This window comes from Triticum aestivum, chromosome 5B (assembly GCF_018294505.1).
Source record: "Triticum aestivum cultivar Chinese Spring chromosome 5B, IWGSC CS RefSeq v2.1, whole genome shotgun sequence".
Taxonomy (NCBI): Eukaryota; Viridiplantae; Streptophyta; class Magnoliopsida; order Poales; family Poaceae; genus Triticum; species Triticum aestivum.
Window position 1 is genome coordinate 690,732,994 of NC_057807.1, and position 10,987 is coordinate 690,743,980.

Genomic DNA, 10,987 nt, shown 5'->3' on the forward strand with positions numbered 1-10,987 from the left:
CGCCCCGTTGGAGCTGCTCTTATGGTTGATACGAGTTTGCAAATACAAATGAAATCTTTAGGACCAAACCTTGGATTCGAGCCGTGTAAGAACAACCGTGTGTTTACTTTTGGATGTGAGCCCGGTGATATATTTGTGGTATGTTGCTCTTTTTATCTCTTGAATGATGAATGTTCAAATTTAGACGCAAAATAAGAGAGAGGTTTTGTAAGCCAAAACGGAAAATATGTTTCTGAAATGAAGATGGCGCGGATCTCGAGGCTAGATCGAACGGCGTGGAAGACAGGAACGTGCTCGCAAGCCACAGCGACGCCACGCTGACCAGGCGACCACCCGTTCCGTCCTCTTCCTCCCAGTGACCCACCCCTACTCGGCGCGGCCTCCACCACACGTCAGGAGCGGAAGGGCGGCGGCGGCGGCGGCGGCGGAGGGAGATGGTGGGCTCGGCCGCCTACTCGGCGACCTCCATCGTGGTGGTGATGGCCAAGGACAAGGGCAGGGGGAAGGGCACCAAAGGGGGCGCCGCCTCCTCCTCCGCCGCCAACAAGGTCAGCTCAATCCCCATCCCCTCCCCCTGCAATCAATCCCCCTAGAAGACGAGTCAGTTTGGCATCAAGATTGATTAATCTTGTAACAAATCTTGTGAACTCTTCTTATTTTCCGTTGATGAACAAAAATGTTGAAAGGGGACTCAAAAAACGGACATTATTCCCAGCAACTTTGTTCTGAAGTTGTTCTTCATTTTAGTCAGAAACGGGGAGTTGGTATCTTGAATCAGGGTATGTGCTGCCGCGGCCGTCCTCACATACTTGGCACCATTTTTGCAGGTCGACCGGCGGCCTCCGAGGATTACATCCAACGTCAAGCAGAATCTGAGGATCGTGAAATTCTGGAAGGTACTGTTCCTGTACAGGCGTCCCTGCATTCAGTTTCAGTTCAGACGAGACGAGAGAGAAAAGAAAGGCCAGCAATTGCATTATTGCAGTATGGTTTCCTACCTGGTCCCATCGTTACAATTTGTGGCAATCAGTTTAGAGATGAAAACATATACTGATGGGGTCGGATCATGGGATGCATCTACTGCCACTTGTGTTCAGATACGTCTGAATCTTGTAACAGCGTCCTGTCCTGCCCATTCATCGGATAAATGCACACCAGTTGTTACAACTATCTTACCCTTGTTTTCAGGACTACGAAAGGAAGCAAACAAGCGGGCCTCAGCCTGCCACCAGGTTCCGCAAAAAGAAAGTAATGAAGGAGGTGCTTCCCGATGACACGGACTTCTACGAGGACCCTTCTGCCACTCTTACCTGGTGAGGATCGTGTTTTCTTTCATATCCAGTGGGTTGACTTGTTCTTAGGTTGGTGATTCGACGGGTCTGCTGAATTTGTGCTGTTGTTTCCTCTAGCACAAATGACGGCAACTTGGAGATCGCCTCCCCGGTTATTCTTGTGGATGGCTACAATGTATGTGGCTACTGGGGAAAGCTTAAGAGTGATTTCTTGAATGGGAATCAAGGAATTGCGAGGCAGATGCTCATTGATGAGCTGGTATCATTCAGTGCAGTACGAGGTTTGTACCAGAGGATTAAACAAACTATTATTTAGGGTCCAGCTATGATTCTTCTTCAAACAAAAAGAAAGGTCACATGCATCAACTGTACTGTCTCTTTTGCTGCTAGAAACTGATAGGCTGTTGTACTGCTTGTCCTCTGGTTTGTAGTGAAAGAAAATTAATTACTACTTGTAAAAATGTGTATCTATCAAAGTATATATGGAGCGCACAATCTCCTGTTACTCTCTAAGACCGTAACTGCAACGGATAATTTCCTCTCGAGGGCCATGTGGTGTTCTTTTACATCAGCTATCTTATGTCATTCATCACTATGATGCTTGCAGAGATAAAAGTTGTAGTGGTATTTGACGCTGCATTGTCCGGGCAAGCTACACACACTGAAACTTATAAAGGGTAAGGTATTGTTGTGTGTTAGATCATTTCCACATGTCTAAATTGACGCTTTATGCTAGACATTTCCGTCAGATGTTGATGCTCTGTATATTATCATAGAATAAATGTAAGTTAAATGTTTCAACCATCCTTTTTAGTTGGTCTTTAGGGGAACCTTAACGAACTAATTTTTCTTGAACAGGGTTGATGTGGTATATTCTGCTGACTTATCTGCTGATTGTTGGATTGAGAAGGAGGTAAATCAAATTACGAAGTTTTTCATCAGATGGAACTGAGGAAGAATGCCCCAGAGTTCTTTGTAGATTAGTTCTATGAATTCACGCCAGTGAAAAGTCCATGCAAATATTCAAGTTTAATAGGCAAAAATCCATGTTTCCATGAGGATTGTGTCACTAAAAGTCTAAAACTGTTTGTAAAAATAGCTGAGTCAGTTTCAACCAGCAGGAATGTCCTAGGCATATTTATTAGCTGTATATTCATGCCCAACTGTTCAAATCTCAATTTAACATAGGAAAATCACTAGAATGAGTACGATTTATGCTAATCTGAAATTGCTGCACTCTAGGATCTAGGTTCTCCCCCACCATATTTTCATGTTATGGGCATTTTTTGGAAATTTTGATCCTACTACTAAACTTACATGCATAGCACCAATAAGTGACTTTTTAATCAAATGGGCATGGAGTGCCATCATACCGAATATATGTTATATGTGTAGTGTTACAAAGAGGTTTCTTACACTGATTCTTTCTACTAACTTAGGTTGAAGCTTTGGTGGCAGATGGATGTCCAAAGGTCTGGGTTGTAACGTCGGATGTACTGGAGCAACAATTATCACATGGCGAAGTATGTTTTTGCCTCATGATTACCTTGTTCTGTTGGTCTTCTTCCATCAAACATTCATGTACCAGCATGTGAACTTAGATATTGTACCTTTCTTGCTATGTTCTGCTGCATTGCTTAACTGGAAACACTAGAAAATTCGCTAGGTAGCATAGCTCTTCTGGAAAACAGATCATTGCCTTCCAAAGATATTGCTAAAAAAAGTGCAACTGAGAATAATTGATGTATTGACAAAATAATAGGTGTGGTCATTTGTAGTAGTGTTATCAACCTGAACTAGATGAACTCGGAAGCAGTTGAAGCTTTATGTGTAGACAAGGATATTGCTTGCAGCTTTTCATCAGATATTACTCTTGATGATCTAACACATGGTCTTGTTGTATGTTTTGTAGGGTGCTCTTATTTGGAGCTCTAAAAGACTGGTTAAAGAGGTTAGTCGTTAGTTGTTACTAATTTGCTTCCATGGCATCCCTTGCTCGAGGAACAATGTCAGACTTGGATATCTTATATCCATTTTGCTGTTGTCACTTCATCCTTATCTTCTACCAAATGTCTTGACATAGCCATGGTAGCTATGTTTTTGTTCTTAAATCCATGTAAGGTAAATATGATATGAAAAGGTCAAACTTGGGGCATTTGCATGATTCATCTGTCCCAATATAAAGCCAGATATTGTAAATATATGCTACTCCATTTTTTTCTTTTGTGCCGATGCAATTATCTAACAGGGGAGTTCCATTTTCCCTGCGCAGATCACCTGACAACAAATTGTCTGTCATATGGTTCTGCAGATAAAAGAATCAGAACTGGAGCTCGACGAAGAGCTGAAGGAAATCAGGTCCAGAGTCTTTCTTATTCAGTTTGAGCATCCAGGCGAAACCACATAGAAACGGCCGTGTACCATATTCCGTTAAGAACTCAAAATAGCTGCTAATTAGTAGTAACTTTGAACCCAATCTTTTTGGGCTTCCTGTTTGGCAGGTCAACATCATTGCAAGGAAAGATTTTTCAGCACAAGCTGAAACCTAAAGTAGTGCAAGGTTTAAAAAATCTTCGGAATCAGCTCGAAGAACAAGAGCGGAAAAAGAAGTGACCGCCAAATGTCGACCGATCGACCCAAATCGCATTGAGATGCTGTCACATCGGTTGGCAAGAGAAGGGCGGGGAAGAGAAGAAGTGTATATTTTTGTACAGGGGAGGAGCACATCAACTGACGTTTGGTCCATAGCCCATAGGTCAGAGGTGCCAACTGCGCCAACATGGTGCGGCCATGATGATTGTCAACGAGGGCAACAGGCTGATCAAGCATGCTGATGCTGGCTGGCATTATGGAAAGGAAAAATCTGGCCATCGTAGTGAAGCAGTTTGTATAGAGAGGGAGGTCACAGAATGTATCTCTCTGACCTTTTTTCTGTTTGTTTGATCATAATCCTGCAGAGAAGAAAGCCATGAGCTGTATAGAAATGTAAAGTAGCTGAATTCCTCGCGGGGCTGATGAAAAAGAATATGTTTTTATATTCAAAAATAAATTTCCTATTTTCTGAACCGCTTTAGTGCCTTGTGATCGAAAAAATATGTATTTGTATCCACTGATGCGTGTGAGATTAATCTTCGCTGACTGGGTGCGGAAAAGGAGCAGGCATGGACACAATATTTTGGCTGAAGAAGGCTAACATCACACCCCACAAACAAGAATTTATTCTCAGGTCTGTTTCCACTTGACAAAGTTAACACAGAAAGAATACACACTGGATGAGTTCCCACGAAGAACACTGAGCACCGAAACATAAAAACGCGGACGATGTTCGGATGATGCCATCAACAAAGATACCATAAGCTAGAGTAAAGAGTTCAGCTGGATCCTCCCTGGCTCCCTGCTTGACTTTCTTGTATGTTCAGTAACAGCACTTCACTCCTGCAAGGTTAGTTCATATGAAGAGATTACCAAGGTTCCAGGTTCAATTTGTCATAAAAATAGAAATCTAAAATATAGTCTATATCTTCTATTTGTCACAAATGCCCAGGTCTATATGCACGCTTTTCTTTCATCTGTTCTTGACATGATTTGGCATTTCTAAGGTGGGAGTAGAACAGGTGTCACGGTTTTTAGCTCAGATCTGATATGGCAGAATTATGATTTTTTTTAAAGTTAATCAGCAACAGATGTCACAAGATTTTAAAAGGTATTATCTCAGATCATGGAAAAGTATCTGCCACTGACAACGCAGAATTTCAGCATAACAATTATACACAAATATTTCTACTAGCGAGTTTCAACCGAACCAGAGCATGACGCGAGCAAAACAAGCTGAGAAGCAAAATGATTGAGAGTGTACAGAGCTTCAATGCAGCGATGCAACAAAAAGATGGTTCTGCACTATTTTTAGCGCCGAACCTCCAGCAGAAAAATTCAGAAGAGGGCTATAATTCAGCTATTGCACGCCTACAGCTCAACTGAATAACAAAGCTATTTCTTCCATTGTCGATTATCCTAGTAAAAACAAGATTAAACCGACCTAGCTAGCTTTGCTAGTGTGTGACGATTGCACAATAAGATGTAAATGCAGCAATCAACAGCAAATGATATGATATACCTCAATCTTTTTTTGTGTACTATTTTTAGCATCGAACCAATATATCAGAAAAAAATCGGAAGAGGGCTGTAATTCAGCCGTTGCACTCTAATAATCGGAGGAACATCATATCAATTTCTTCCATTGTGAATTATTCTAGTCAAAACAAGACAAACCTGGTCTAGCTAGTATGACGGTTGCACAGCAATAAGCAAGATGCAGAGGCAACAATGAAAACAGAGCAGCAAATGCTGAATTACAGAGGGCAATTCTTCTCTTTCTGTTAGGTTGTGTACTATTTTTAGCATCGAACCAATATCGAAAAAAATCAAGAGGGCTGTAATTCAGCTATTGCATTCCTACTAATAGCTCAACACCATATCAATTTCTTCCATTGTCAACTATCCTAGTCAAAACAGGACAAGCCTCGTCCAGCTGGTCTGATGATTGCACAGCAATAAGCAAGATGCAGAGGAAACAATCAACAGAAATGAAATGATATACCTCGTCATCGTCGTCGTCCTTCTTGAGGCGAGTGGTTCCGCCGACCTTGTCGATGGGCAGCTTCATGTTGCCAAAGGGTGTGTCGACATCGATCTTGCCCTTGATGCTGTACCCAGTTCCCCTGCCCCTGATCATGTCCCAGACGGCAGATCCCAGGTCCTTGGGCCTGAAGGTGAATGGGATCTGCATCTTGGTGATCCCCTGCTTCTCGATCCTGGTGGACTCGGTGAGCTCCGCCTCCACCACGCTGTCGTCGCCGAGCCACATCTGGTACTGCAGCAGGTTGAGCCCGAGGTCGAAGTCGTTCTTGTTCTCCAGGCTCAGGTGGATGGTGGCGGTGGTCTCCTCGAACGAGAAGTGGTGGAACTTGATCTTGTCCACGTCCACGTCCGGCTTGTACGGGATCGGGATCTCCCCGGACTTGTCCAGCGGGATCTTGATGCGGCCGAACACGGGCACGTCCACCAGGAAGACGACCCGGAGCAGGTAGGGGATGATGCTCCCGGGCTTGATGTCCGCGTAGGTGCTCCGGATGTCGTCGAAGTCGAGCGTGATGGGCACCTTGACCGTCTCCTCCCCGTGCGCGCGGATGGTGCCGGCGTCCGGGATGAGGCCCGCCACCAGCTTCCGGCCGTCGCTGTCGATGAGGTAGTCGATGTCGACGAGCGGGATGGGCACCGGGTTGGGGTTCTTGATGAGCACGTCCACCACGAGGTCGGCGCGGTGGAGGCCGATGTGGGGCACGTGGATCCGGGCCACGTCCGCGCTCGGCTTGCCGAACCCCACCGCCTCCTCGATCTTCTCGCCGATGTCGTGGATGAAGTCCTTGACCTTGTCGATGAACCCGCCGCCGCCCTCCTCCTCCTCTTTCTTCTCCTCCTGCTTCTTCTTCTCGTCCTTGCTGCTCTTGCTGAAGAGGCCGCGGTCGGTGACCGTGTTGGGGTTGTCCGACGAGGAAGACATGGCTGTTCGCTGGCAAGATCCGAGCTTGCTTCAGATCCCGGCCGGCGAGATGAGATGGAAAGTGGAGATCTCACGAGGATTCTTTCTTTGGGATCAAATCAGTCGAACAAGAGGGAAGTACCTGCGGAGGGGAGGAAGGGGATCCGGCCGGACGGAGCGAGTGGAGATCGCGTGCTGGTGGGGGGCCGGCCGGCAGCTGGAGCGTGACGAGTGGAGCGAAGCAGGGAGCACGTGCAGGGATGGGGTTGGCCTGCCGCTTCGCTTCCACCTCACCTCACCTCACCTTAATTGGTCGGTCGGTCGCCAAGGAAAGAAAGGAAGGAGTCAAAGCCACCAAGAAAGTGACTGGAATTCGTTCGGACAAGAAGAGGACTCAGGCCAACTGCAGCGCACGACCCCTTCCCGTGCAGCCCCGTCCGTTTGGGACAAAACGAATAAGCCCCACGGTTCAGCGTGCGACGGTCTGAATTCATCTGGTTCGTTTTGTGTCCGGGCTGACTCATTTCGAGCGCAGACATGCGTCGGATTTGTGTCGCAGCGGACAGCAAACGGATGCGCCGCTCGTCTGCTTTGGGGCTGCGTGGCAGGCGGCCACCTACCTCCCACCGCCCGACATTAATGGGCACGCGCGGCCGTCCTCACCTGACATCCGCCCAGGCGCGCGGTAGGCGTCCTTCTTAAATAGGGAAGCTGTGGACCGGTCGCAGTCCACGCTCTCACTCCAGTCGCCCGCGACCTCCTCGAAACCGGACACCCAAACCCTAGCTCTCCCTTCCCCTTCCTTGAGATCGCCGGCAGCCCGCAGCCATGGTGCAGTGGAGCTTCGGCCGCAAGGGGGCGCATGACCATGAGGCTGGCTCGTCCTCGGGCCGCCGCCGCAGTAGCATCAAAGAGGAGCCCGCATCACCACCACGCTGGGCCCCTGCACCTCCCGCATTCTCCATCGCCCCTGCAGCTGGCGGCGAGCGCGACCGGCACTACGTCCACGCGAATGTTTGCCGTGGTTATTGAGTTTTCTCACAAGCCTTATAAACTAGTCCAACTCTCCCCAGCTGGCTGATGTGGGACTACACAAATGAGCGTTTGTTTTGCCCACGGTGTTGTCCACCTAAATCCAGACGCCATCAGGCGCGCGATGGGCTGCCAGTAATAGGCTGGATCTCTCTTGATGTGGCCCATATTAATGGAAGAGCATAATGGGCTCTCGTGTTTTTTCATTACTAGGGAATAACGAATGATGCTTGGACACTAAAAAAATACTACAGTTTTTGCCGCACATGGGGGGAGAGCACATGCACTTTTAAGAACAAAGGGATCAATAAATCCTTCGGGGTGTTCTCAGTTTATGGAAGGCGGATGAAGCAAACTTGTACATGAAAGAGATTATGCGATCAAGTTGTTGCCATGCGTACACGTTGCCAAGATCATAGCTCCAAAAGGTTCATGCTAAGCTAGCTTAACATGTCTTTGGTTTGACTGGATATATAAAAAGGATATGCAACATGCATAATTTTCTACACAGATATTGAGATTTCACTTGTTGTGACCTACATAATGTTGACTGCTCGTTATTGTACACTAAAGATAGAAAGGTTTGAAGAAGGGATTCTTTCGGGTGATACCAGAATCCAATGCTAGTGTTCGAGAGAGTTTTCTCACAAGTCTTAGATGAGTTTGTTAGGTGGTAACATAAGCAAATTAGATTAATGAAACGTGTTTTTGCGTTATGACTGAATCACAGTTAAGGTTAAGGAACAAAGACAATTTTTTTTGAAGGAATATACTACATGTAGGGGGACTGAAACGAAAGACTAACCCAAAAACATGTAACAATAGATTAAAAAGGCTAAAAAGTTACTACAGAGAGGATGTATCTGCAATAACAAAGAAGAGAAAGCGTGTGGATCTAAATTTAAAGAGGCAGTATTGAGGGCCTCTCTGATAGAGAAGGGAAACTAAAGGGCCTTTCTATAAGAATAGTAGCACACGCAAGTGCAAGAAAGAAGGTTCCACGGACTTCCGTGAAAAATCTCAAAAAAAATTGGACCATTTCTCGATTTGTGCGTGTCATCCTTGCGCAGGGGCCATGCTAATCTTCTCTGTATCGTTCCAATTTTATCGGATGTCCCCGAAGGGACGATGCTAGCTGCCACGCTCTGCCTTATAAACTAGTCCGACTCTCCCCGGCTGGCCGGTGTGGGACTAAACAAATGAGCATTTGTTTTGCCCACGATGCTATCCAGCAAAACCCAGACGCCATCAGGCGTGCGATGGGCCGCCAGTAATAGGCTGGATCTCTCTTGATGTGGCCCATATTAATGGTAGAGCATAATGGGCTCTCGTGTTTTTTCATTACTAGTGAATAACGAATGATGCTTGGACACTAAAAAAATACTACAGTTTTTGCCGCACATGGTGGGAGGGCACATGCACGTTTAGGAACGAAGGGATCAATAAATCATTCGGGATGTTCACAGTTTATGGGAGGCGGATGAAGCAAACTTGTACATGAAGGAGATTATGCGATCAAGTTGTTGCCATGCGTACACGTTGCCAAGATCATAGCTCCAAAAGGTTCATGCTAAGCTAGCTTATCGTGTCTTTGGTGTGACTGGGTATATAAAAAGCATATGCAACATGCATAATTTTCTACACATAGATTGAGATTTCACTTGTTGTGACCTACATAATGTTGACCGCTCGTTATTGTACACTAAAGATAGAAAGGTTTGAAGATGGGATTCTTTCGGGTGATACCAGAATCCAATGCTAGTGTTCGAGAGAGTTTTCTCACAAGTCTTAGATGAGTTTGTTAGGTGCTAACATAAGCAAATTAGATTAATGAAACATGTTTTTGCGTTATGACTGAATCATAGTTAAGATTAAGGAACAAAGACAATAATTTTTTTGAATCTATATACTACATGTAGGAGGACTGAAACGAAAGACTAACCCAAAAACATGTAACAATAGATTAAAAAGGCTAAAAAGTTACTACAGAAAGGATGTATCTACAATAACAAAGAAGAGAAAGCGTGTGGATCTAAATTTAAAAAGGCAGTATTGAGGGCCTCTCTGATAGAGAAGGGAAACTAAAGGGCCTTTCTATAAGAATAGTAGCACACGCAAGTGCAAGATAGAAGGTTCCATGGACTTCCTTAAAAAAATTTGGACCATTTCTCGATTTGTGCGTGTCATCCTTGCGCAGGGGCCATGCTAATCTTCTCTGTATCATTCCAATTTTATCGGATGTCCCCGAAGGGACGATGCTAGCTGCCGCGCTCTTCCTTATAAACTAGTCCGACTCTCCCCGGCTGGCCGATGTGGGACTAAACAAATGAGCGTTTGTTTTGCCCACGACGCTATCCAGCAAAACCCAGACGCCATCAGGCGTGCGATGGGCCGCCAGTAACAGGCTGGATCTCTCTTGATGTGGCCCATATTAATGGAAGAGCATAATGGGCTCTCGTGTTTTTTCATTACTAGGGAATAACGAATGATGCTTGGACACTAAAAAAAATACTACAGTTTTTGCCACACATGGGGGGAGGGCACATGCACGTTTAGGAACGAAGGGATCAATAAATCCTTCGGGATGTTCACAGTTTATGGAAGGCAGATGAAGCAAACTTGTACATGAAGGAGATTATGCGATCAAGTTGTTGCCAAGCGTACACGTTTCCAAGATCATAGCTCCAAAAGGTTCATGTTAAGCTAGCTTACCGTGTCTTTGGTTTGATTGGATATATAAAAAGGATATGCAACTTGCATAATTTTCTACACAGAGATTGAGATTTCACCTGTTGTGACCTACATAATGTTGACAGCTAGTTATTGTACACTAAAGATAGAAAGGTTTGAAGAAGGGATTCTTTCGGGTGATACCAGAATCCAATGCTAGTGTTCGAGAGAGTTTTCTCACAAGTCTTAGATGAGTTTGTTAGGTGGTAACATAAAAAAATTAGATTAATGAAACATGTTTTTGCGTTATGACTGAATCACAGTTTGGATTAAGAAACAAAGACAATAATTTTTTTGAAGGAATATACTACATGTAGGGGGACTGAAACGAAAGACTAACCCAAAAACATGTAACAATAGATTAAAAAGGCTAAAAAGTTACTACAGAAAGGAT

At 45.1% G+C, this 10,987-nt stretch overlaps 2 protein-coding genes and 2 non-coding genes across 7 annotated transcripts; 1 reads left to right on the plus strand and 3 right to left on the minus strand.

The window, feature by feature from the left end:
- The first annotated feature begins 311 nt into the window (after positions 1-311).
- Positions 312-4,357, plus strand: LOC123114267 (uncharacterized protein YacP). 2 transcript variants are annotated; one of them, XM_044535683.1, is made up of 10 exons: positions 312-548; positions 828-896; positions 1,189-1,313; positions 1,410-1,573; positions 1,900-1,969; positions 2,151-2,205; positions 2,732-2,815; positions 3,205-3,243; positions 3,604-3,650; positions 3,794-4,357. In XM_044535683.1, exons 1-10 carry the CDS (start codon positions 435-437, stop codon positions 3,903-3,905), a joined length of 879 nt encoding a protein of 292 aa, XP_044391618.1. In that variant the 5' UTR covers positions 312-434; the 3' UTR covers positions 3,906-4,357. The 2 variants fall into 2 exon arrangements, 1 of the variants encoding a protein (XP_044391618.1); XR_006456470.1 differs by having other exon boundaries at positions 322-548; positions 3,565-3,650; positions 3,794-3,881.
- Positions 4,358-4,465: 108 nt separating this feature from the next.
- Positions 4,466-7,210, minus strand: LOC123114265 (uncharacterized). 3 transcript variants are annotated; one of them, XM_044535681.1, is made up of 3 exons: positions 6,974-7,210; positions 5,890-6,861; positions 4,466-4,727 (listed from the first exon to the last, which is right to left on the minus strand). In XM_044535681.1, exons 2-3 carry the CDS (start codon positions 6,850-6,852, stop codon positions 4,722-4,724), a joined length of 969 nt encoding a protein of 322 aa, XP_044391616.1. In that variant the 5' UTR covers positions 6,853-6,861; positions 6,974-7,210; the 3' UTR covers positions 4,466-4,721. The 3 variants fall into 3 exon arrangements, with proteins under 3 accessions (XP_044391616.1, XP_044391617.1, XP_044391615.1); XM_044535682.1 differs by having other exon boundaries at positions 5,890-6,880; positions 6,974-7,146; XM_044535680.1 differs by having other exon boundaries at positions 5,890-7,125.
- Positions 7,211-8,887: 1,677 nt separating this feature from the next.
- LOC123117982 (U6 spliceosomal RNA) lies at positions 8,888-8,990 on the minus strand. Its single transcript, XR_006457612.1, has one exon. It is a non-coding gene; the product is annotated as a U6 spliceosomal RNA (small nuclear RNA).
- Positions 8,991-10,014: 1,024 nt separating this feature from the next.
- On the minus strand, positions 10,015-10,117 carry LOC123117985 (U6 spliceosomal RNA). The gene has a single exon (XR_006457615.1). It is a non-coding gene; the product is annotated as a U6 spliceosomal RNA (small nuclear RNA).
- Positions 10,118-10,987: the final 870 nt, after the last annotated feature.

What these genes read in the sequence shown, in the direction of transcription:
- LOC123114267 (XM_044535683.1), top strand. Translation starts at nt 435, where the DNA reads ATGGTGGGCTCGGCCGCCTACTCGGCGACCTCCATCGTGGTGGTGATG. An exon ending in GGATCGTGAAATTCTGGAAG is followed by an intron (nt 897 to 1,188) that starts GTACTGTTCCTG and finishes CCTTGTTTTCAG; the next exon opens with GACTACGAAAGGAAGCAAAC. An exon ending in ATTGTTGGATTGAGAAGGAG is followed by an intron (nt 2,206 to 2,731) that starts GTAAATCAAATT and finishes CTACTAACTTAG; the next exon opens with GTTGAAGCTTTGGTGGCAGA.
- LOC123114265 (XM_044535681.1), bottom strand. Translation starts at nt 6,852, where the DNA reads ATGTCTTCCTCGTCGGACAACCCCAACACGGTCACCGACCGCGGCCTC.